General features: G+C 37.1%; 1 protein-coding gene across 9 annotated transcripts in view; it reads left to right on the top strand.

The window, feature by feature from the left end:
• Window positions 1-27,212, top strand: part of RNF111 (ring finger protein 111) — a 105,709-nt gene that overhangs the window by 58,586 nt on the left and 19,911 nt on the right. For all 9 annotated transcript variants that reach the window (XM_079769364.1, XM_079769362.1, XM_079769360.1 and 6 more), the window contains 4 exons: window positions 7,566-7,692; window positions 11,280-11,443; window positions 14,424-14,618; window positions 23,216-23,532. In XM_079769364.1, coding sequence (XP_079625490.1) covers window positions 7,566-7,692; window positions 11,280-11,443; window positions 14,424-14,618; window positions 23,216-23,532 — 803 coding nt within the window. The remainder of the gene's footprint in view (window positions 1-7,565; window positions 7,693-11,279; window positions 11,444-14,423; window positions 14,619-23,215; window positions 23,533-27,212) is intronic.

The raw sequence follows: 27,212 nt of genomic DNA on the forward strand, positions 1-27,212 counted from the left end.
CCATGACTCCAATTCTAAGTACAAAGTATGATTTTTTAAAAATTGATTTTAGAGAGAGAGGGAGAGGGGGAGAGAGAGAAGCATCAGTGTGAGAGTGAAACACTGATAAGTTGCTTCCCATATGCACCCTTACCAGAGATTGAACATGAGACCTGAGTAGTATGTGCCCTGACCAGGAACTGAACCCTCGATTTTCAGTGTACAGGTCGACCCTCCAACCAACTGAGGCACACTGGCCAGGGCTAGTATGTTTAACTTTTGTGAATACTTTTTCAGATAGCTGTGTAATGGATTCCTTTCACATTTAACCACAGTAAAAGCAATTCTAGTCACTAAAAAAGACAAGTTATTTTTCTTTTAAGTACTCTATTCTTATTGGTTACTATTAACTTGTGTTCTTTATAACTGAAAAATAATTTCAAGTATTTGAGAGGTAACTTTTATTCTAATATTAGAACACAAACATTAATCCTGACAATGCTCAGTAGAGCATATGACCATTCAGTTAAAATGGAATTTATAGATTAGCTCGCGTGTGCTCTCTCCCTCTCCTCAGTAATGTTATATTTAACTAGAATAAGTTTATGTACAGTCTCTGAAGTATGTTGTAATTTTTACAGTTTGTTGTAATTTAAAAGAAGTTGATGAAAAGATTTTTAGGAGTAAAGTCTGAGCTGAGGGAAAAGGTTAATTTCTTGTGAACGTATAAGAAAATGGGGGGTAGGGAGAGCTTTTTAATGGGCTAAGATTATGGGTTTTGTTTGTTTGTATTTTCAAATTATAAGAGAAAGTTTATTTAGAAAGTTACAGAGCTAGTAGAAGTGAGCCAGCTGGGCTTGTGCAGGCTCAGGAAACAAGTTAAAGAGGCAGAAGAAGGGTCCTTGGAGCTCAGGAGAAAGGCAAAGGTATTGCACCTGGGGGGAAGTAAAGGGAAATTCAACGTGTGCTCACAAGAGGGAGAGCACACCAGGTTATGGTTTTTAATACTGGCACAAAGTTTTCTCAGTCTTTGCCTGATGTCCTGCTTTTTAAAGGTAGAGCCTGTTTTAATACTTTGCAAATATGCCATTACTCCCTCTTTTCTCTTTCATTGGTTCCTTCCTTTTCAAAGACTCCCTTTCCATACCCTGACCAGTAATTTTGTTTTTAATTTTACTCTTAGCCATGTTCAGTTTATTTTTTTTAACCTACTCAAATACTTGTTTTAAAAAGAGTTTATTGAGATCACACTACAGCTGGGAAAGGGTTACAGCAACCATTAAGAAAGAGGGAAATGAGAATGGGAATTGACTTGCTTAATTGTCACATTTCACATTTTTCTCATTTGGGTAGAATGTGAAGAGTGTGGGGAGAGGGAGCAGCAGAGCCCAGTTTCTACTTGAAATCAGTGAGGCAGGATGGTTGGTGATGTGATGTAGAAGTTCCAAGGAGCTGATGTTTGTAGGAGACATGAGAGTAGAGTAAATCTAGGTCAGTATCATTGTCTGTTTCTAGGAAGAAAGTAGTTCATATATTCTCAGGTATTCAAGATAAATGAAAACTCTGTTATTTATTTTTAAATCTTGTTTAATACTTATAGAATGTGGTGTTTTAATTACTTTCTTGGAAGAATTACATTATTTTCAGACATTATCCTTAAATGCTTGTCTCTGGAAATCCAAATCCAAAAGTTGAAACCAAGGACTCCTGATATTTTCTGGTTTCTAAATCAGTGTTTTGTATTAAAAAAATAATTATTTAATAACATTTAAATGGTATAGAATTTTTAAAGTACCAAGAAATGATAAAATGAGAAATAAAACTTCACCTCTTTTTCTTAGGTCCCAGTCTTATTACCCAGAAGTAAAGTTAGTTTCTTTTTGTTAATCCTCACCTGAGGATATTTTTTCATTTATTTTTAGAGAGAGTAGAAGGGGGAGAGAGAGAGAGAGAGAGAGAGAGAGAAACATGGATGTGAGAGAGACACATTTAGTGGCTGCTTTGCACACACCCCGATCAGGGCCGGGGATTGAGCCTGCAACCTAGGTACATTTCTTGGCCAGAATCGAATCCAGGACCTTTCAGGCCGCAGGCTGACGCTCTTTCCACTGAGCCAAACCGGAGAGGGCATGCTAGCAGTTTATCTCCTGAAGTTATGCTTATAAATATCGGTTTTAGAAAAACAGTGATTATTTAAGCAATAGAACAGAGTGTCTTAAGTGAGTTACTTATATAATCTTTAGTTACACAATCTCTGTTCATAAAAAATTATATAAATTGAGTTTTAATGCATTAGCTAGCTTTGTATCATTTATCATTGGAACTTCAAAACATTACATTTGTAGTTGACTTTGCTTAACTATATAAATGGTGTTTAATAATGTTAGGCTATTTTTTATAGGCTTTTAACCCTTTGCACTCGCTTGCTTTTTTCTCGATTCCTTTATTTTACTCGTGATTTAATTTTTTAAATACCCCAGATTTTACAAAGCGCGGCAGTAGAATAAAAAACTGGAGTTTCTTTTCATACAAACTTATTTATTTGGATTTTTTTATATTTCAAATTATTGATACGTTCAAAGAGTAATTTTAATCTTTACATCCGAGTGCAAAAGGTTAAAGAAACTTCATGTACACACATGCAGAAAAATCACTAATAGAGCTGATATATAGATGTAGATTTTTCTCCATTGTAGAATGGTAATGTCCTGTTGGTGAGTTAAAATAAGGGAAGTTTTAAAAAAATTCATAGTGTTTTATTTATAAATATATGATTCCCTTTGTACTCCTACCTTAAGCTGCATCATGTACACGATTATGAAGCAAGAATTGAGAAGGTAATTTGGAAATTGAATCTAGAATATTATTTTAAATAGTCACTTGAGTGCTGCTATTTTGTTTTCTCTGCTTATAAGATATATTTATGCTATTAAAAATATATCCTACCTCAGTATTAGTATGTTTCAGTATGTCTATGTGTATAATCTTTAGAACTTTGAAACTACTTCAAAAATGTGCATATCTCATAATTGTTAAATCTTAATTATCCTATTTAATTGATAATGATTTGCAAATATTTCAAAATATAGATATGATATTATGAAATATTCAAAATTAACACTCTCCAAATCAGAACATCTTTCATTACCTCTGTGATTTATCAGTGCCTGCTTTGTTCTTCTCTTTGGAGTACCAGAGAATATGTTGTAGAACCTTGTCATGCACTTGTACCTCCTCCAGATAATGGCCAGCTTTTGAAGTGGTACAGATGTCTAGTGATGTAGAGATGTATTAGAGATGAAATTCAAGGTTGCCAAGGAATAGTACCTTTGGTGAAGGAATGTAGACTGCATAAATTTCAGTGACAAGAGTGTTGAACCATTTGTTGTCATTGTGGTAAGCAAGAGTCCAATGAGTTGAATAAAAATGAATATAAAATATCAATGGATTGCATACTAGTAGAAAATATGAAAAAGAGAGCTCGTTTACAAAAGCAGCAAGGAGAATAAAGTATATGAATAATCTTAATAGTTTATTTGGCCTCTGAATAAAATTATTTAACTTTATAAAGAGTTACCTTTATAATCAAACCAAACCCTACAGGTTTTCTAGAGATTTATAAAAGATGACTTTCGTAGATGACAAGAAATATTCTTGGATGAGAAAAATAAATGTATATATTTTGTATATTTATATAGCATATATACATATATGTTTATATAAATGAATAAATGCATGAAGGAATGAATGTTAGACATGTCAGGACTTCATTATTGTTGCTTAATGCCACTCTAGTCCAAAACTCAGAATTTTTTCTTTTCCCCTTGATTTTCTAATTGTGTATAATAATTAGGAAAACCTGAGTCTACCAGGTATTAAAGTAGAATTATTCTAGTCTTTTCAACTAATGGGGTTGGGACAATTGTACATTCATATGCAAGAAAGATGAATTTAGACCTTTTACAATCATGTAAGACACAAAAGTTATGGATCATGGCCCTAGCCGGTTTGACTCAGTGGATAGAGCATTGGCCTTCTGACTGAAGGGTTCCAGGTTCAATTCCAGTCAAGGCCACATGCCCAGGTTGCTGGCTCGATCCACAGTAGGGAGCTTGCAGGAGGCAGCCAATCAATGATTCTCTCTCATCACTGATGTTTCTATCTCTCTCTCCCTTTTTCTTCCGCTCTCTCTCTTCCTCTCCCTATCTGAAACCAATAAAAATATTTAAAATAATAAATAAATAAAAGAAACATAGGAGTGACCTTCAGTTGGGTAGAAATTTTTTATTTTATTTTTATTTTTAAATATATTTCTGTATTGGTTTTAGAGAGGAAGGGAGAAGAAGAGAGAGATAGAAACATCAATGATGGGAGAGAATCATTAATTAGCTTCCTCTTGCACGCCCCCTACTGGGGATCGAGCCAGCAACCCGAGCATGTGCCCTTGGCCAGAATTGAACCCAGGACCCTTGAGTCCGCAGGCCGATGCTTTATCCACTGAGCCAAACCGGCCAGGGCAGGGTAGAAATTTTTAAAATATGTCACCAAAAGCATGATTCATAAAAGGAATTGCTAATTCGGACTTCATCAAAATTAAAGACTGCTTTAAAAACACCATTAAGAAATAAAAAGACATGCTACTGATTGGGAGAAAATATTTATAACTAGTATATCTGACAAAAGACTTGTATTTTTGATATATAAAGAACTCTAACAACTCAACAGTAAAACCAAAGTCCAAATTAAACATGGGCAAAAGATTTGAATAGACATCATCAAAGTGGCTATTAAGCACTTGAAAAAATACTCAACATCATTAGTTATAGAAATCAAAACCACAATGAGGTACCACTATATATTCACTAGAACAACTATAATAAAAAAGGTAATAACAGTTATTGATGAGGTTGTGGAGAAACTTGGGCCCTTATTTTCCTGGTGGCAATGTAAAATTGTACAGCCTCCTAGGAAAATAATTTGGCATTTCTTTAAAATGTTAAACATAAATTTACCACAGTATCTAGAAATTATATTTTTCAATAGTTAACCAAGAAAAATGAAAATACATGTATGTACTAAGATTTATAGACAAATGTTTATAGAACCTTTTTTTGTAAAATAGCCAAAAGTGAAAGAAATCCAAGTGTCCATCAACAGAAGAATGGATAAATAAATTGTATATTCATGATAGAATAGTAGTCTGTAATAAAAAAGAATGCACTATTAATACAACAACGTGGATAAATCTCAAAGTAAATAAACTGAGTATACATACAAAAGTGTATATAATGTGTGACTCCATTTCTATAGAACTCTTGAAGATACCAATCCATAATGACAGAAAATAGGTCAGTTATAGGGATATAGGGAGGGATGATGATTGATTGAAACAGCAGGATTTTTTTAGCGTGTTGGAAATATTCTAAAACTGGAATGAGGTGCTTATGCTCTAAAAGTTTACTAAGATCAGTAAAATGTACACTTAAAATGTGTGTAGTTTTTAGCTTTCAATATTCATATTATGAGAAAATTCTTAATACAAACATGATTTGTAGTTTACAAGTTTACACTTTCTTAGTTGACCTTAACATTGACAGGTGATAGTAATGAATGAAGAGAGGAGACTATATATAAAAGCCTAAGCAACAATTAATGACTGAACAACCGGTTGACCAGTCGCTATGACACACACTGACCACCAGGGGGCAGACACTCAATGCAGGAGCTGCCCCCTGGTATTCAGTGCACTCCCACAGCCCCCCACCCCACCCCCCGGCTGGCCAACCTCCCATGGCCCCTTCCCTTGGCCAGCTGGCTCCCCCGATGGCCCCAATTGGGGCCAGCCAGCCAACCTCCCTCAGTCCCTTTCCCTGGCCAGTCAACCTCCCACAGTCCCTCCCCCTGGCTGGCCGGCCCCCCAACCGGCTGGCCAACCTCCTTGGGGACCCTCCCCCGGGCCGGCCCCTCATAGGCCTCGATTGCCAGCCAGGCCGAGGGACCCCCCACCTGTGCACAAATTCATGCTTCTAGTGTTTAAATAAAGACATTCAGTACCTGATTTGTGAAAAATTAGAGCAAGAGAAGTAATGGAGCATAATTTTTTTTACTGTTTTAATAATTTTTAAGTATACAGTTTAGTAGTGTTAAATGTATTCATTTTGTTGTGAAACAGATCTCCAGAACTTTTTCATCTTGCAATCTGAAACTTAATACCCATTAAACAACTTTCCTTTCTCTCTTCCCCCCCAGCTCTGGTAACCCATTCTACTTTCTTTCTCTATGGATCTGTGGAATCATGCAGTTATTTTTGTATTATTTTACTTAGCATAATGTGTTATTTCACTTAGCATAATGTCCTGAAGGTTCATTCATGTTGCAGTATGTAATAGTATTTACTTCCTTTAAAAGAAAATATTTTTAATAGTTTATTGATGTTCAGAAAGCGAGGTAGGGAGAGAGAGAAACATTGATGTGAGAACGTAACATCCATCGGTTGCCTCCTGCATGCCCCCCTACTGCGTATTGAGCCTGCAGCTTGGGCATGTTCCCTGATGGGCATCGAACCGGCAACTTTTCAATGCACAGTATGATGCCCAGGATGGCACCCAACCAACTGAACCATACCTGCCAGGGCATATTTCCTTTCTTTTTAAGGCCAGATGATATTCTATGTCTGTACCACATTTTGTTTATCCATTCATCCACCGATGGACATTTGGTTGCTTTCACCTCTTGGTTATGGGATTTTTTAAATTATGAAATTAATGCCTCAGAAAAGCTGTTTTAAAAATACTGTATTACCCTGACACAAGAATCTAGGTCAAAGGGGATTAATAGATGGCTTCAAAATGTCACCTAAAACATAAGAATTACGGGAGGTATCAAAATTTAATGGGGGAAAAGGAAGGATTTTTTTAAGAAATGGTTTGGTAATGGCAGGGAGGGTCAGGGCCAGTTGTATTTATAATCTTATCTAATACTATAAACAAAAATTAGTTCTAGATGAAATAATTAAGGAAACACCTTGAACCAAATATAGTATATATCCATCCTCCAAATAAGGAAGCACTTTCCAAACAGAATAATTTAGAAAAAAACAAGTACAAAAATGATACATTTCATAGCATATAAAATTCAAAAACTAATATGTGTGTTTCTTAAAAGAATGCTATATCACAGAAAATTACCACCTTGGAGAAAATATATAGCAAATGTATTTTTATTTTAGAGAGTAGAGGATAAATATCATAGAATGTGAATACCTTTTATAAAATCTTAAAATCAGTTCTTTAGATATAACAGTGTTGATATCTCTATATAATATACAAATTCATATGGAGACCACTAAAATTTTGTAGAGAACAAACAAAAGTTATAAAAGAGGAAATAAATGTGAAAACATACAGATCAAGAGAATAGGTACTACTGTTTTTATGTTTAGCTGTTTTTAAAAAACATTTCATTTTGACATAAGATTTTTACTTTTGTAATGAATTTTATAGTCAAAGTCAAAATAAAAGTTTTTGTACATCGATTAGCAAGATGGCAGATGCCCTTTAAATGTTTTTTTTTCGTTTTGTTTCCAGGAAGTATTGATGAAGATGTTGTGGTGATAGAAGCTTCCTCTACTCCCCAAGTCGCTGCCAATGAAGAAATTAATGTTACCTCAACTGATAGTGAAGTGGAGATTGTAACAGTTGGAGAAAGCTATCGGTAAGATTTTAATTGCTAGTTTGTATATTTGAAATTTTAAGTAGAAGTATATAAACATTTATACTGCAGATATTTGCATCTTTTACCATTTTTTTTAGAGACTTAGTTTGAGTATGTATATACCAGATTAGTGCTTTTCTTATTTTAAAATATGTTTTTATTTATTTTTTAGAGAGAGAGGAAGGGAAAGGGATAGAGAGAAAGAAACATTGATGAGAGAGAAACATCATCAATCGGCTACCTCTTGCACGCCCCTGACGGGATTGAGCCCACAACCTGGGCATGTGCCCTAAACAGGAATCGAACTATTTACCTCTTGGTTCCTGGGTCAACGCTCAAACACTGAGCTACACTGGTGGGACAGATTAGTGGTTTTCACACCATGCTACATTAGGCTCACCTGGGAGGTTATAGAATAAAGGTATGTTATTGCCTGGATTGTGTCCAGACTAACTGAACCAGAATATTAGGGGTCAGTATTTTTTAAGCATCCCAAGTATACAGTGAAAGTTAAGAGTCAGTACTCTAGAAAAACAGTAATTTTACTTAGTGTTTTAGAAAATAGAGTTTGTTTTATGATTCAAAGAGTTCATGAACTCCTTTGAAATCTAGATGTTAATAATGAGTATTGGGGATGATACTAAAATTAAAAGTGAAGAAAAATATTAAGGAATATTGATAAAATATTTCTTTTTGATATTAACCTACTTGTTTCAAGATCTCATTGATACCAGTAAAATTTGTGCTGTTCTATTAGGTCAACCTAGTATAAAGTATTTTATGACCCTGGCTGGTGTGGGTCAGTGGTTAGAGTGTCAACCTGCCCACCTTAGGGTCGCAGGTTTCAATTCCCAGTCAAGGGCATGTACCTGTGGTTGCAGGTTTGGTCTCCAGCCCTGGTCAGGGCTCATGCGGGAAGCAACCAATCGATCTCTCCCTCACTTCGATTTTCTCTCCCTCTCTCTGTATCTTTCCCCCTCTCCCTCTGTCTCCCTTTCACCTTCCTTCCTTCTCTCACTCTCCCTGCCTCTCTCCCTCCCTTCTGTTCTATCTAAAATCAATGACAAAATATCCTCAGGTAAAGATTAACAAAAAAAAACACGTTTTTGTCCTTCACTCAGTAATTTTATCTACGCTCTACTAATAAATGAATGAAAAATTCTTATTTATTTTGATAAATAACTGGAAATTACATTGCCCTTTTGAGAATCACTCCCCTCCAAAATTAAAAAAAAAAAATAAACACAAAAAAAAGGAGGAAAACCCTAATACTATATTATACACTGTATTCATCTTGTGCTTTTTAGATGATTACAAATATTGGTAAGAGAAGCAGTGAAGTGTTTCTGTCTTCCATTTGATACACCAAATCTATGGATGAATCTTAATTTTTGTGTTAGAATGATTTTAGAAATACATTTGCTCATTGTATTTTAATTCATTTTATTATTGATTAAAAAAAATTCTTATTTTGAAAGCTTGTTAAAAGCATACTTAGGTCCTAGTCTGTTTGGCTTAGTGGATAGGGCGTCAGCCCGTGGATTGAAGGGTCTCAGGTTTGATTCCAGTCAAGGGCACATACCTTGGTTGCAGGCTCCATCCTGGCCCCGGTCAGGGCCCATGCGGGAGTTAACCAATCGATGTTCTCTTTCATATCAGTGTTTCTCTCTCTCTCTGTCTCTCCCTTTCCCTTCCACTCACTCTAAAATATTAATGGGAAAATATCCTCGGGTAAGGATTAACAACAACAATAACAAAAGCATACTTAGAATGTGCTTTTCCACTAGCCATTTTCCCATTGGAGTGTCACTTCTAATGGTATGGAAGAGACCACTGTATAATATATCCCTGTTTAAGTTCTAAATGATTTCCCAGACTCTGAGAAAAGTTGATACTCCATGGTATGTGTCAGTGTTATCCTGTTGACTGTGCATAGCGCTTATTATGACACTGAGTTTTTATGAACAACAAGGATTGCTAAAATTACAGACCCGTTTTCCCTTGTGGAACTGAAGATCTTTCTTGTCATGGAGATGCTTAATGTTCAAGCAGATGTATTTATCACAGTAATGGTCAGTGATCTTGAAAAAGGCACACACTATGCCCTGGCTGGCATGACTCAATGGTTAGAGTGTGGCCTGTGCACAGAAGGGTCTCAGGTTTGTTTCCCGGTGAAGGGTACATATCTGGCTTGCAAGTTTGATCCCCAGCCCCAGATGGGGCGCATGCGGTTGGCAACCAATTAATTGATGTATCTCTCTCTCTCTCCCACTGTCTAAAAACCAGTGGAAAAAATATCCTTGGGTGAGGATTAACAGTAACAAAAAAAGAGCCACATAGTGCTCATTCATGACCCATATTTATTTTCCTTATCCTATCTAATAAAAGAGTGATATGCAAATTAATCATCACTCTGTTCAACAAGCCACACCCACCAGCCAGTCAGGAGTGAGTATGCAAATTAACCCAACCAAGATGGCTGTGGCCACAGAGTGAGCAGGAGGCTTGGGTTTCCCCGGCAATGGAGGAAGCCAAGCTTTCTGCACACCCTGGCCGGGCCAGGCCTCCACTCAAGGCTACAAAGTTTGGATTATAGAAGATAAATAAATCCCAACAAAAATGGTGGCAGCCATGGAGCTGGAGAGAGCAGGAGGCTTGAGTTGCCCCGGTGGTGGAGGAAGCCAAGCTTCTGCAGCCCTGGCCTGCCTTGGCCTCTGCTCAAGGCTACAAAGTTTCAATTATAGAAGATAAATAAATCTCAGATACCAGGGCCTCCGCTTGGGTTGCCAGGGGGCGTGGCTGGCCTGTAAACCACAACAGGCCCCTCGCCCAGGCCGCCCCATGCCCCAAGGGAACCCCCACCTCGATCCAGGACACCCTTCAGGGCAAACAAGCTGGCCTCTATCCTTCCTATCTAATAAAAGAGTAATATGCAAATTGACCATCACTCCAACACACAAGATGGCTGCCCCCATGTGGACACAAGATGGCTGCCACAAGATGGCCAGCAGGGGAGGGCAGTTGGGAGGAACCAGGCCTGCAAGGGAGGGCAGTTGTGGACGATCAGGCCAGGAGGGGAGGGCAATTGGGAAGGACCAGGCCTGCAAGGGAGGGCAGCTAGGGGCAAACAGGCTGGCAGGGGAGCAGTTAGGCATCAATCAGGCTGGCAGGGGTGTGGTTAGGGGGTGATCAGACTGGCAGGTTAGGGGCAATCAGGAAGGCAGGCAGGCGAGCAGTTGGGAGCCAGCAGTCCTGGATTGTGAGAGGGATGTCCGACTGCCCGTTTAGGCCCGATCCTATCGGGATCGTGCCTAACGGGCAGTCGGACATCGTTCGAGGGGTCCCAGATTGGAGAGGGTGCAGGCTTGGCTGAGGGACACACACACACCTCTGCCCCCACCCCCCCGTGCACGAATTTCGTGCACCGGGCCTCTAGTCATAACTTTGAATTCTGTGACCATTATTTCTTTGGAAAAGTCTTACATGAAGTATTTCCCAACTTTGTAAAGAAAGGCTTATTATTTCTTGGTAACTAAAGTTTTTTGTGTGTTTTTATGTTTACTAATTTAATATTGATATCATTTAAGGTCTCGTTCAACCCTTGGACACTCCAGATCTCATTGGAGTCAAGGTTCAAGTTCTCATACAAGTCGACCACAGGAGCCACGGAACCGCAGTAGGATTTCTACTGTGATACAGCCCTTGAGGCAGAATGCAGCAGAAGTTGTGGACCTTACTGTTGATGAAGATGGTAAGGTGGAGTAGTAACGGTATAGAATTATGAAGAAAATTTGATAAAATGAAATATCTTACTGTGCTATTAAACTACAGAGAAGTTTTCAGATTTTTAAATCTTATTTTTTAATTTACAGTAATAACCTTGGTTATAATATAGTAATTGTGCCTAAAGTTTTTTCTGGTTCTTGTTTTATTGCTTGGTAGTTATTTTCTTAGAAAAAAATGTTGTTTTACAAGTGATAGGGATAGGGAGAGGGAGATAGATGTCATTGAAAAGCTTCAGTTGGCAGAGAGAGAGAGAGAGAGAGAGAGAGAGAGAGAGAGAGAGAGAGAGAGAGGGGGAGGGAGGGAGAGGGAGAGAGAGAGAAACATAGATATGATTGAGAAGCTTCAATTGGCTGCCGCCTATATGCGCTTGCCTGGGAATGTGAACTCGCAACCTAGGTATGTGCCCTGATCAGGAATCAGACCTGCAACCTTTCAGTATATGGGATGACATTCAACCTAGCCACTTTGGACTGACAAGGGCAGAAATGACACTTTTTAATTATGGACAACAGTAAAGCTCTATAACTGAATTCAAATGGTTAATACTGGTTATTTATAATGTCATTTACTTTTAAAAGTATGTGATTCTTTTTTTTTTAAAAATATATTTCATTGATTTTTTTTACAGAGAGGAAGAGAGGGATAGAGAGTTAGAAACATTGATGAGAGAGAAACATCGATCAGCTGCCTCTTGCACACCCCCTACTGGGGATGTGCCCGCAACCAAGGCACATGCCCTTGACCGGAATCGAACCTGGGACCCTTGAGTCCGCAGACCGACGCTCTATCCACTGAGCCAAACCGGTTTCGGCTGTGATTCTTTAATGTAATATAGTATGCGCCTTTTGTGTTGCTTAGTTTTAGTGTTTTGTTTTGGTTTATAACTGCTCCGAGGAAGCAAAGCTAGAGTTGGTAAACAGGGATTAGGGAAAGTGGTAGCATGTTTGAATATATGACTACATATATGAATTTTCCTACATGTTGAGAATTATCTTCAAGTATTATTAGTTGCATCTTACAAGGAAGTGGTCAGTCAAAATTTTCTTAGTGAGGTGGTCAACCATATATAAATTTGTTAATTTTAGGGGTTAGCTATAAATTGGAGAAAAGATACATTAAATAGGTAGAAATAGAGGCCTTGGGCAATCAGTCAGTTCTTAGATGGGCTGTTTGCAGTTTGGATGATCATAGTTTACAGATTACTAGTACTTTGGAATTAAGATGCTTATGAAGAGATAATTTATTTCCATAGCCTGCATTCATTCAACAGTGCCTTGGTTTTTATTTTGAAGCATTATAAATTACCTGTAAGTCAGAGGTTAATATAATAGGGATTAGTTAAAGGTCAATTGGAGTTAGTTAAATATAGGATGACTAGTTTGAAAACTTTCTGTATGTTTAGTATTATGTGACACCTATTATCCAGTAAGTAGGAATAGGTGACAGAGTAGCCTTTTTACCCATTAGAATTAGTCTAACCAGACTACTTCAACTACGTTAATATTATTTAGTGATCAGTAGATGCCCTCTTCTCCCAACTAGTTTCTTTCAGTGGAAAACTTCTCTCTTATTAAAAATAAACCAAAAACTTAACTATATCAATTAGACCAGTGATTCTTAAATGACTGTCATTTTGTGTCCCTGGAGACATTTGTCAATATCTACAGACGTTTTGGGTTCTCACAGTTGGGAGGAGAGTGCTAATGACATGTAATGGGTAGAGGCCAGGGGTGCTGCTAAACATACTGTACAGGACAGCCACCCTCAATCCCCACTCCCACACCCAACAAAGAATTGTCCAGCTCAAAATGTCAGTACTGCCAAGTTTGAGAAACTGTTAAAAAACATTTGCAAATAAACATAGGTTCCTCCCTTCACTTTTTAGTTACAAGCAAATGCATTTGTTGAAGCAACCAGAGTGCAATGTTCCATATAGACCAAGCAGGTACTATTTGTGTTTCAGGAGTCTGCATTCCACACTGCATTATATAAAATAGTTGTCTTCTCATTCTATATCACATTAAGAGAGTCCTCTTTTTAAGATCTAATTGTTATTGTATAGTCATAACAATTAGATTCTCTATTTTTAAACAACCATTTTATAATCAGTTTAAAATATAAATCATTCGTAAATTAAAATCTGCTTGAAATTTTTTTTATATTCTACTACAAAAATTTTAAATTTTTTTAAAAAAGTACTGAATATTTACAAAAAAAGTTTTGAAAAACATACAAAAATACATGTAAGAAGAGATTAAAATATATTAAACATCATAGATAATGTTAATTATGTGATTACTATATGTAAAACATTATATAAGATGTTTATTAAATTATTGGTATATGTAAAGCATCGTACAAAGTACTTTATATGTGTGATCTCAGTTCATCCTAGCAATAGTTCTATGAAGAAAGTTCTATGAAGAATACTTTCCTAATTCTATAGGTGAGAAAATGAAAAGTGGTTATGTAATTTATCCAGGATCATACTGTCAGTGGTGAAATCAGACTTACTTTCCAAGCATCTGATTCTGGAATATATACTGTAAAGGGGAAAGTACTCTTTGTAACACCTTCTGACAGCTTATAATAATTATGTATGAACATAGCAGAGAGATTTTTACTTTCATTATCCTCTTTTTTTATGATAGATCAGAAAACTTATATAGTCATTATTTTAAAAAACTGTTAATCATCTGAATTATTAGAATATGCATTTGTTGGATTTTTAAAAATGCAGTGATCATATGTTAGTAAACGACATTTTAATGTTAACAGTTTAACTTCATGAAAGCTTTTTTTTTTACTATATATTGTACTTCCTACAGAGTTCATATTATTAAAGTTTGCTTTAACATTTATCATAAAAATGTTAGCTTGGATTAAAATATAACCCATTACCTAATTTGTATTGAAATGCTGACTAAACATTTTACATTTTGTAGAACCTACTGTAGTACCAACCACTTCTGCGAGAATGGAATCACAAACCACAAGCGCTTCCACTAATAATTCCAATCCATCTACCTCTGAGCAGGCCTCTGATACTGCTTCAGCTGTCACTAGTAGCCAATCCTCCACAGTGTCAGAGACTTCAGCTACTCTTACAAGCAATAGTATGACTGGTACTTCTATAGGAGGTATGTAAAAATCAGGGGGAGGAGGGACTCTTTTTTTTTTATATATACATTTGTTAGAAAAATAATTATTTTCAGATTTTAGCTGTATTTGCAAGAACATAGTCTTAGAGTCAACATCATATATGAGCTAAGTAGTCTCAATTAGAATTAGACTATGATTTCATATTTGAGTTTGGGTGCTATATGTTGCCAAAGTATCATAGCTCAACTGAAAGAAATTGGGGAGAATTAAATGTCTGACACCAAAAATGTGAGCAACAAAAGAAAAAATAGGTAAGTTAAACTTCATCAAAATTGAAAATTTGTATACATCAAAGGACATCAAGAAAGTGAAAAGACAACTTACAGATGGGAGAAAAAAACTTGAAAATCATACATTTGATAAGGGTTTAATATACAGAATATATAAAGAACTCGCACAACTCACCAATAAAAAGGAAAACAACTCTGTTTAAAATTGGGTGAAGGACAGCCCTAGCTTTTTGGCTTAGTGGATAGAGCATCAGCCTGTGGACTAAAGGGCCCTGGGTTCCATTCTGGTCAATGGCACATGCCCGGTTGGAAGCTCTATCCCCAGTAGAAGGCGTGCAGGAGGTAGCCAATGAATGATTCTCTCTCATCATTGATGTTTCTCTCTCTCCCTTTCTCTCTGAAGCCAAGAAAAATAAATAAATAAATAAATACATAAATAAATACATAAATAAATAGGTGAAGGATTTGTGTAGATATTTTTCCATAGAAGATATACAAATGACCAAAAACTACATGAAAACATCATTAGCTAGTAGAGAAATACAAATCAAAATCACAGTGAATTACTTCACTTTACACCCAATAGGATGTCTATACTTAAAAAAACAAAACAATAAATCATACAATAAGTAGTGTGGAGTAGAATGTGGAGAAATTGGAACCCTTATGAATAATCTGGTGGGAATGTAAAATGGCACAGCCATTGTGAAAACACTTTGGTAGTTCCTCAAAAAGTTAAACATAGCTTCTGGTCAAGATGGTGGAGTAGATAAATGTGGTACTTAATATCCTTCCACAACCACATTAAAATGACATCTAAACTACAGAAAAACACCATTCAGAACTGTCTGAAATCCAGCTGAACAGAAGTCCTATAACTAAGGACATAGAGAGAAAGCCATATCGAGACTGGTAGGAAGGACAGAGACATGGAATGAGCTAGTCCCATACTCACAGGTGATGGTTAAAAATTGGGAGGGATATGTCAGCTGTAGAGGTCCTTCTTAAGAGTGAAGGGCCCTAACCCAGGCCTCTCAGCCCAGGGTTCCAGTCTTGGGAAGAGAAGTCCCCAAACTTGTGGCTGTGAAAACCGGCAGGGATAGTGGCTGAGTATGATGGGAGAGTTGCTGGAGACTGAGGTGTTCCTCTTAAAGGGCATGCACACGGCCTTACTCAGACTCACTAGCTATAACCTCCAGCACTGGGGCAGCAGCTCAAAAGGCATCAGGGACATGGGGAGGAACTGAATTGTCTGGCTTTGGGGCAAGGGTTGGAGGGGCAGCTTTCTCCCAGATAGAAGTGCTGGCCGATTCTGTCATTCCTTTGCTGAGCCCTATCCCCACAGAACCAGATTGTGGATGCTATATCTGAGTCTATCAACCTGACTCACACTATTCGCCCTACACTGGTGATTCCCTGAGATCCCCTCCCACCCAAGAGAATGCCCAACCCAAATTTTGGTTCCACTCAAGCCCTTTTCAGTGACTTTTCCATAAACCTAACCTAACCTGGTGAAGGAAATAGACATACAAGTCCAAGAAGCACAGAGAATTCCAAACGATGAACCCAAAGAGGCCACACCAAGACATATAATTAAAATGGCAAAGATTAAACTCAAAGAGAATTTTAAGAGCAGCAAGAGGAAAGCAGTTTGTTACCTACAAGTGAGATCCCATAAGACTCAGCTGATTTCTCAACACAAACTTTGCAGGCCTGAAGGGATTTGCAAGAAATATTAAAAGTGATGAAAAACAAGGACCTACAACCAAGATTACCAGCAAAGCTATCATTTAGAACAATAAAAGGGTAATATGCTAATTAGACCAGATGTCCTTCTGCAGCAGGTGGGGGACCTAGGCAGAGGCGGCAGAGGCCCTGGCCACGGTGGGGCCTGAGGCCAAGGTCCTTGCACGAATTTCAGCCCTCTAGTTTAGAATAGAAAACTTCCCAGACAAGATAAAGCTAAAGAAGTTCATCCGCATTAAACCAGTGCTATATGAAATGTTAAAAGGATTTCTTTAGGAAGAAGAAGAAAATCAAAGATATGAATAATAAAATGACAATAAATATATATCTTTCAATAATTACTTTAAATGCAAATGGATTAAATGCTCCAACCAAAAGACATGTTGGCTGAATGGATAACAAAATAAGACCCTTACATATGCTGTGTACAGGAGATTTACTTCAGATTGAAAGACACACACAGAGACTAACAGTAAGGGATGGAAAAAGATACTTCATTAAAAAAAAAAAAAGGTAGTCTAGTAATACTTATACTAGACAAAATATATTCTAAAACAAAGGCTATATAATAAGAGATAAGGAAGGACCCAGCAATTCCACTTCTGGGTATTTCTCTGAAGAAATCCAAAACACTAAATCGAAAGACATGTATATCCTTATGTTCATTGCAGCATTTGTTACAATAGTCAAGATACATACGGAAGCAACCTAAGTGTTCATGTATAGATGAATGGGTAAAGAAGAAGGGGTGTGTGTGTGTGTGTGTGTGTGTGTGTGTGTGTGTGTGTGTAAAATGGAATATGACTCAGCTGTAAAAAAAAAAAATCTTGCTATCTGCAACAACATGGATGGACCTAGGATGGGCACAATATCTGAGTGAAATAAGTCAGGAAGACACATTTCATGTGATTTCATGTGCAATCTAAAAAATAAAATAAATGAACAAGCAGAACAGAAACAGACTCATAAATACAGAACATTTTGACAGTTGCCAGATGGGAGAGGCTTGGGGTATGATGAAAGAGATGAAAGGATTAATAAGTACTAATTGGTAGTTACAGAATAGTCATGGGGATGTAAAGGATAGCATAGGGAATATAGTCAGTAATATTGTTGTAACTATGTATGCTGTCAGATGGGTACTATATTTATTTAGGTTATTACTTTGTAAATTATATAAATGTCTAATCAATGTACATCTGAAACTAATATAATGTACAATGACTGTAATTGAAAAATAAAAAGTTACTGTTTTTTTTTAATCTTTATTGTTCAGATTATTACAGATGTTCCTCTTTTTCCCTCCATAACTCCCCTCCACCCGGTTCCCACCCCACCCCATGCCCTCACCCCCCCCACTGTCCATGTCCATAGGTGTAAGATTTTTGTCCAATCTCTTTACGCACCCCCCATACCCCTTTCCACCTGAGAATTGTTAGTCTGCTCCCTTTCTATGCTCCTGATTCTATTACATTCACTAGTTTATTCTGTTCATCAGATTTTAAAAAATATGTATATTTTATTGATTTTTTACAGAGAGGAAGAGAGAGGGATAGAGAGTTAGAAACATCGATGAGAGAGAAACATCGATCAGCTGCCTCTTGCACACCCCCTACTGGGGATGTGCCCGCAACCAAGGTACATGCCCTTGACCGGAATCGAACCTGGGACCCTTGAGTCCGCAGGCCGACGCTCTATCCACTGAGCCAAACCGGTTTCGGCTGTTCATCAGATTTTTTATTCATTTGATTTTTAGATTCACTTGTTGATAGATATTTGTTGTCCATAATTTTTTATCTTTACCTTTTTCTTCTTCTTCCTCTTAAAGAATACCCTTCAGCATTTCATTTAATACTGGTTTGGTGGTGATGAACTCCTTTAGCTTTTTCTTATCTGTGAAGCTCTTTATCTAACCTTCAATTCTAAATGATAGCTTTGCTGGGTAGAGTAATCTTGGTTGTAGGTTCTTGCTATTCATCACTTTGAATATTTCTTGCCACTCCCTTCTGGCCTGCATAGTTTCTGTTGAGAAATCAGCTGACAGTCGTATGGGTACTCCCTTGTAGGTAACTAACTGTTTTTCTCTTGCTGCTTTTAAGATTCTCTCTTTGTCTTTTGCCCTTGGCATTGTAATTATGATCAGCCTTGATGTGGTCCTCTTTGGATTCCTCTTGTTTGGAGTTTTCTGCTCTTCCTGGACTTGTAAGTCTATTTCTTTCACCAGGTAGGGGAAGTTTTCTGTCATTATTTCTTCAAATAGGTTTTCAATATCTTGCTCTCTCTCTTCTTCTGGCACCCCCATAATTCGGATGTTGGTTCGCTTGAAGTTGTCCCAGAGGCTCCTTATACTATCTTCATATTTTTGGATTCTTTTTTCTTTTTGCTTTTCCGGTTGGGTATTATTTGCTTTTTTTGTATTTCAACTCTTTGACTTGATTCTTGGGATCCTCTAGTCTGCTGTTGGATCTCTGTATATTATTCTTTATTTCAGTCAGTGTATGCTTAATTTCTGACTGGTCCTTTTCCATTTTTTTGGCATTCTCACTAAGATCCTTGAAGGTCTCATTAAGTTTCTTGGAGGTTTCTAGAAGATTCTTGAGTAACATTATAACTGTGGTTTTGAACTCTATATCCAGTAGTTTGCTTCTCTCCATTTCTTCCCATCAGAAATGAAGAAATCTGGAATGTTAAGTACTTTCAAGATTAATAATCTTTGAGGCAAAGATTTGAACTCTATTCATTTACTCCTCTCTCCTGATAGCTTTCTGTACCCTTATTATCTGGATTTTATGTAACAGAGTCCCAACTTTATTTCAAGATAGTTTCAAATCTTTCATTTATATATTCATTCATTCAAGACCTTTGTTCACCCAGGATTCACATTTAATCTCCTAAGTGGCAGCATTACAACCTGAATGGCCTTCTCATGATATCACTCTAATGATATTGATGACCACTTTTTGGATAGACTTTATGTTGTATTTCTCTGGACTAGGAGGACCTTGTTTTGGGCCAGATTGTTCCTCTGTTTAAATCTGATAGAAGCACATACAGATATGCAGGCTACTTTAGGGGGCACTCAGTTCTTATGGCTTCAGTTTATTCCATGACTCTATAGAACATCAGTCATCTATTTTCTTCACATCTTGTCCTTTGCATTTAAAAAAAATAATTCTTTACTGTTTAAAGTATTACATATGTCTCCTTTTTCCTCCATTGACCACTCCCTGGGCACTCTCAGCCCCCAGCACATGTCCTCACCCCCCTAGTATCTATGTCCATTGGTAATGTTTATATGCATGCATACAAGTCCTTTGGCTGATCTCTTACCCTTTTATAACTTTGCATTTTATTGCATAGTTCCAACCTTGGAAAACTTAAGCCAGCTTTGCTCTATCCATGTTTTTAAATTGGGCTGACAAAAAGCATAGAACCAAGCAGATTGAATTATGATATATAATCTCAGGCCTTTGGTAGTAAGTTGCCATAGTATGATGTATCTTAATCAGTTACCTTTTCTTCCCCTCAATGGCTATTCCAAAATTCTCTCATTCTCCTTAGAACTTTTATTCCTTCAGGGGAAAGTAAATAAAAAAAAATGGAGGTTATAGCTCTGGCCAGGTAGCTCAGTTGTTTAGAGCGTCATCCGGATACTCCAAAGTTGCAGGTTTGATCTTCATTTAGGGCACATACAAGAAGCAACCAATTAATACATAAATAAAAAGTGGAACAACAAATCCATTTTCTCTCTCCTATATTCAACTTAGTGCTTCAGTTATAATACTGATTGGTTTATATCTTAAATTGACTTTATGATTGATCATGAGATACTTGAAGATCAAAGATCAGGTCTGTCTTTTCCTTCTTTTTTTGTTAATCCTCACCTGAGGATATTTTTTCATTGCTTTTTCAGCAAGAGACTGGAAGGGAGGGAGCGGGAGAGAGAGAAACATGGATGTGAGAGAGACATATCAATTGGTTGTCTCCTGCACACTCCCAGGTTGGGGAGCAAACCCGAAACCCAGGTATCCATGCCCTTGAATAGTAATCAAACCCGCGACCCTTTGGTGTGCAGGCCGAGATTCTAACCACTGAGCAATACCAGCCAGGGCTCTATTGCCTTTTGTAAGTCCTTTACCATATCATTATTTGTGTAAGTCTTGCCAAGTGAATGAATAAATGCATGAGCACATCTCAGTAATTTTCCTAGAATTACAGTGAAAGGATTTTAACCAGCTTGATGTCACTAGTCTATAGTGTTAATTTCCCTGCAGGTTTGTGATTATATCATTTTTTGGTGGATACTCTGGGCTAATTTTAATAAAAAATGTTTTATTTACTTGATCAGGTATTTTTGTATTTCACTTCTAATTTATGGCAGTTTTCTTTGGTCAGTGACTCTCTTTTAAATTTTTATTTCTTGATTTTAGAGAGAAAGAGGAAGGAGGGGGGAGAGAGGGAGAGAAATATCTATTTGTCGTTCCATTTACTTATATATTCATCGACTGTTTCTTGTTTGTGCCCTGACCGGGGATTGAATCTGCAACCTTGGCGTTATCAGGATGGCACTCTACCCAGCTAGGGCTAGACAGTAACTCTTGAACAAGAGGAGAATCAGTTGTCTGTACTTTGCTAACCTGTTTGAGCAACAAAGATGTTTTGAACTGTAGGAAAATAGATAATTTAATTGGAGGCCAAAACTGTACCCTAACAAGTAGAACTATAAGGTCAGTCTTCTTTTTGAGGCCACGCTTTCAATATATTTTTATTTCAGAGAGGAAGGGACAGGGAGAGAGAGAGAGAAACATTAATGATGAGAGAGAATCATTGTCCGGCTGCCTCCTGCACACCCCCCACTGGGGATCAAGCCCACAACCCAGGCATATGCCCTTGACCGGAATCGAACCTGCGACCCTTCAGTCCGCAGGCTGATGCTCTATCCTCTGAGCCAAGCCAGCTAGGGTGAGGCCACACTTTTAATGATCTGACCCCTTAAATATGTGCTCAGTCTTAAATATATTCTAGTCATTATGCTTCCTTTTCTTTCACTCTGAGTTTTGTATTTGAAATATTTGAAGACATAGAAGGTGTACATTCTTTCTGAATAAGGTGTCATATCTGTCACTTCAGTCACAGTTCTTACAATCCATAGATTTGCTCTTGTTACAAACTCATCTCTTGAGTTATACAAAATCCTCAAATAATTGGATTTGTAAAATTAAAGTATCCCAGAATTGTAAGGTACCAGGAAGGTCATTTAGGTCATCCATTGAATGGATTTAGTGTCCCAGAGGTTTTCAATCTTTTTTTTTTTTCCTGAAGTAACACAATAAATGACATTCACTTGTACAACACTTGGACATGGGGGCTGAGATAAAACCCTGAAAATGTTGCAGGAAGTACTGCTCCTGTAATAATGAGTTTATTGCTACAAATATTGCAGCATGTAGACAATAGGTACTTAATGTTTGATTTAGCATAGCTAAGATAGGCTGTTGGTCATAATCAGTTCCTGATATGCTGGTTGTAACTCTGTCCAGGTTATTCAAGAAATTTGAAATCCAAATGAATGAAAGTGATACAGTTATAGAACTGATTTTAAAGTACTATAATTTATGTTTTAAAAGTAAACACCTTGTCCACTTTCATAGTTTTTTGTTACAAATTACTTGTAATATTTAACCTCTCATCTGATGCTAACAAGATAGTACTAATCCAGTAGGCAATTAGAGATTAGTAAAAATTAGTCTTTTTTTTTTTTAATCCAATTTTACAGACTCCTGAATTCTAGTCTCCAGCTTAAGAACCTTTACAAAAGGGTTCAGGAAATTTGCCCACATTGGCCAGACTAGGAGCTTGGAAAGGAAACAGTGCACAGATACTACAGAACAGGGGTTAGATCATAGACCTCCCCCAGAATGGAAACAGTGAAGGCAGGGTAGGACATGGATGGGAGGGCAGACCCAGGAGAATTACAGGGAGCTTTGCAGCAGTCAGACCTATCAACCAGAGCCTAAAGTACCACCACTCAGATTCATTTATGTGAGCTCATAAATTCCCTTACTTGTTTCGGCCAGTTTTTGTTGTATTTTTGTACTATTTGTTAGTAACCAGAAGATTCCTAATTGGTACATTGACCCAGAAGAGATCAGCTATGTACTGTGAGCCAAATGGGAGGAGAATATTCCTGGTATCAGTTACTCTAGAAATAAGGCTAGAACAATGGTACTCCAGAATTCTAAGGGTTCTGAGGAGATGCCTCAGGGGTCATATGGGTGATGCGGTAGAAGAGATACGGCTCGATTCTCCACTTTTCTGATTTATACATTTTAAGTAAAAAATTTTATCTCCATATTTATCTGTTTTATATCGTTTTCACATACTGTGTAGTTTGAGGAGAGGCTGTATGTTAATATGTATGTTATAACTTCTTTTATAGAAGTTATATGTATGTTAAAACTGTGGCACTATCCTTTTTTACAGAGATTTGAACTTACTAAACATTTCTTAATTATTTACTTATTTATACACAGTACCTCTTTATTACACAGTGATATTTGATCATTTGATTTTTCTATGCATTTTTTTTCTGTTACAAGACGACTTGAGGAGAGCTGCATCTAGTGCTGTAACGGAAAATGGCCCTCCTGCAATGCCAAGGTTACCTTCCTGCTGTCCCCAGCACTCGCCATGTGGAGGGTCGTCACAGAATCACCATGCATTAGGACATCCACACACAAGTTGCTTTCAGCAGCATGGCCACCATTTTCAACATCACCACCACCACCATCATACTCCCCACCCAGCTGTCCCAGTTTCTCCCTCCTATAGTGATCCTACATGCCCTGTGGAAAGACCTCCACAAGTACAAGCACCTTGTGGAGCAAATAGTTCTGGTACCAGCTACCATGACCAGGTATGTGGAATTTATGACTTTTTCTTTCTTTTCTAAAAATTTAAAATAGTGGGTGTTTTGTTTGTTTGTTTGTGTGTTTTTTTCAGGAAAAAACCACATGCCTAATAATAAATTTTATATGCTAAATAAGTGGCCTAATTTAGTGGTCTGTAATTTTTTCTTTTACTTAAGTCTCTAGGATTTTTTGATGGTCTAAATCAGGGGTGGGGCACGTCTGGCCCATGGGCCATATAAGGCCCAAGACATAATTTGGTCTGGCCCTGCCAAGTCATTAGGGGTGAGTTTGACCAAATATAGCAGCCTAATTCTGTATGGCCCTCGAATGATGTTAAAAATATACAAAGCGCCCTTGGCAGAAAAGAGGTTCTCCACCCCTGCTCTAAATTATTGCAGTTAATTGAGGGGGCCAGGGATGTAGAAAATCAGAAATGAAACTATTTTTTATTCTAGAATGGTTTTGATTTTTTAGTTAAATACGGGTAAATCTGATCTTTGGGGTTGTATTTTAGACAAAGTGTTGCAACTGCATTGTCAATCTACTTAATGAGAAATTGGGAAATTCTCCCAGTTTTTATTCCTCCACCTCCTATTCTGGAGCTCCCTATAATCTCCATGAATCTTTAGAGATAACCTCTCAGATGCAAACCTGTGACATAGTTTCTCAGGAGCAGATGAGATTTTTAGTTTATGGGGAATTGAAATATCAACAAAAAATTATAATTCAGTAAATTAGTTGCTTATAGTGAATGCTCAGAATGTCAAATAATACTGCATTAGTATTGCTGGTCACATGTAGTTAATGAAGTCAAGTTTTATGTGCTATTTTAACTTTTACTATGATATAAACTTGGGTGGTGTATACTTTAGAAAATAAAACATGTTATTTCAAAGTAAAGTGGTAGCTGACCTATATCTTAGAAAAAAGACTGGGAAAAAAAAGTTAAAAAAAGAAAAAGATGAGGGGTTTAAGCACAAAAAGAAAAGAAAAAAGCACCTCATAGACACAGACAACAGTATGGTGATTACCAGAGGGAAAGGAGGTTGCGGGGAGGTAGAAGAGGGTAAAGGGGAGATAAATGGTGATGGAAGGAGACTTGATTTGGGGTGTTGGACACAATATAGTATACAGATGATGTGTTATAAAATTGTACACCTGAAACCTATATAATTTTATTAACCAATGTCACCCCAATAATTTCAATTTAAAAAATAAAGAAAATTTAGAGCAACTGTTGTTGTTTTTTTGTATCCCTTGACCTTTCCTAAAGTACTTGTTTCATCTTTAAATTTTGATGGTTATCTCTTCTACATCTGACAAATTAAAATGTAATTAAGAAAGAGGGGTGTTCCCTTAAAAAATAAAAGAACTAGGTGCTGTTATCCAGAAGAAATGTTAAAATGTTTCATGGAAAATTTGATTTTAAAGATTATAGGTGATATTTTGGTAACAGTTCTAAGTATTAATATCTACTAATCGTCTAGACCCATGGTCGGCAAACAGTGGCTCGCGAGCCACATGGGGCTCTTTGGCACCTTGAGTGTGGCTCTTCCACAAAATAGCATGGCCTGGGCGAGTCTATTTTGAAGAAGTGGCGTTAGAAGAACTTTAAGTTTAAATAATTTGGCTCTCAAAAGAAATTTCAATCGTTGTACTGTTGATATTTGGCTCTGTTGACTAATGAGTTTGCCGACCACTGGGCTAGACCTGTTTACTTCTTGGGAATGAAGACGCAAAAGGAAAACTTTTCAGTAAACTGAATGAAATGCCCTGCTTAAAAGCAAAATTTCCTTTTACTAGAAATTTGGGCTGAAGAGGGGTTTATAATTATAGTAGGAAAATCGTGAAGAAGTAAATCTACCAACTTCTTCCACATTCATTCAAGAGCTGCCAAAAGGTGGGCCTTTTGTTCATAGAATATTATTGAAGTAATAAAATAATACAGCTGGTTTGAGAGATCAGTTGTGTATGGCACATTTTCTTTAAACCTGACTGACTTAATTATAGATAGAGTCTCTTACACTTCTGTTCAGTGTAAAATAAATATAACCTATACTGTCTCTTAAGTAGATATATTTGGACTACATACAAAACTTGAGGAAAATCAGCAGGATCAGGCATTCAGTGGTGACAGCAGATAGGAAGGAGACTAGAGTGAGGTTTTGGAAATATGAACAGTTGAGACTCATAAGTACTCAACTGTTAGAGACATTTGGAGTATTCTCTAATTAGGCACATGCTCATGAGATAACCTCCAGTTGAGACCTATGTGGCCACAATAGGAAGTGAAGAGTGAGAGACAAACTGATCTGAGGATTTGTGACAGTGTAAGTTTTATGATTGAGTGCCAGATGGTGGATAGGCAGAGAAAGATTGGGGAGTAGTAGGCCTGATAGCAAAGAAGTTGCAGTAGTCACTTGACTCTCTGTAGTCCTTACTACGCCTTTGTGTAAAGCTGCTTTCTCTTTTGAAAGAGTAGTTCAGTTTTATGCATTGATTATAATCCTATATAAAGTAATATTTGCCATTTTTGTACCAATCTTGATTATCCTTCCTTCCCTCTAGAATAGAATTGAATGAACTGTTGGAATTGTGAAAAATTGGTTTTCCCCTTTGTTGGTTTTTTCCCCCTTTCTTTTTATTCTTTACTTGTAACTTTCCCTTCGGTTCCTTCCAGGAGGACCTTCACCCTACTTTACTCACTCTCTGGGAGTGTTCTTAATCAGTGACTGGAGAAAGAAGATAGGAAATTTGCTCACCTTCATAGTATGTTGATACTCCAGTGCATTTGCCAAATTTTAGCCTAAATAGGAAAATAGGGAAAGGATTTGAACCATAAATAAAAACTCATGACCTCACAATATTATTCTTGAACCTTATTTACTCAATTTGAGGGCATACATTCTATTTTCCAACTCAAAAGAAAGAGGCCAGCCATTAATTTAATTAGTTGTAGACACATAACATAGAGGAAGAAAGGACCTACTGTATTCCTTTTCACCTTCCCACAGCTTCTCCTGTACTATCCTCTTCCTTTCCTTTTAGCATCCACAGTTTCTTTTGTTTCTGGTGTCCCCTGAGCCTGGAGCCCACTGAAAGCACAGAGACCACTATTCTTCCTCACTGGCCCTTGGATGGCCTGGGCCTCTCATATTACCCGAGCTTTCTTTATCTCCAGCCCTCAGCTTCCAGTGTTGAATAGTTCCTATATATAATTCCATATATAACACCAAATCTTTACTAATATATTCTTTAATCACATTTTAACAATTACAGCTATTGCAAACACTAAGCAAAAGATTTTGTATTTAAATTAAGAATACAAATAAGCAATTCTATTTCTGTAATCTGCTTTAGATTAGAAGATAAAGCGTTTTACATAGGAGTTTTCAGTGCTTTGAGGGGGGAAACTTAATTACTGATGAGTAGACTCTTGGGTTTATTTTCCAACTTAATATATGGACCTTTCCCTAAGTCATGTTTCTAATAAAAGGAATCTTATGCCCTTTGTTACCTTAGGTAATGTTTGCACTATTTAAGATTCATTTGAATATGTGCTATATACAGTTTAGAAATAGAACAAATTTTTACCTAGAACCTAATGTTTTCAGTAATGTGATTATATGTTGTTCAAAGAAGTCCTAAATTACTACTCAGAATTTTGGGATAAAGGAAAATATGG

Source organism: Cnephaeus nilssonii, assembly GCF_951640355.1.
Source record: "Cnephaeus nilssonii genome assembly, chromosome: 4".
NCBI lineage: Eukaryota > Metazoa > Chordata > Mammalia > Chiroptera > Vespertilionidae > Cnephaeus > Cnephaeus nilssonii.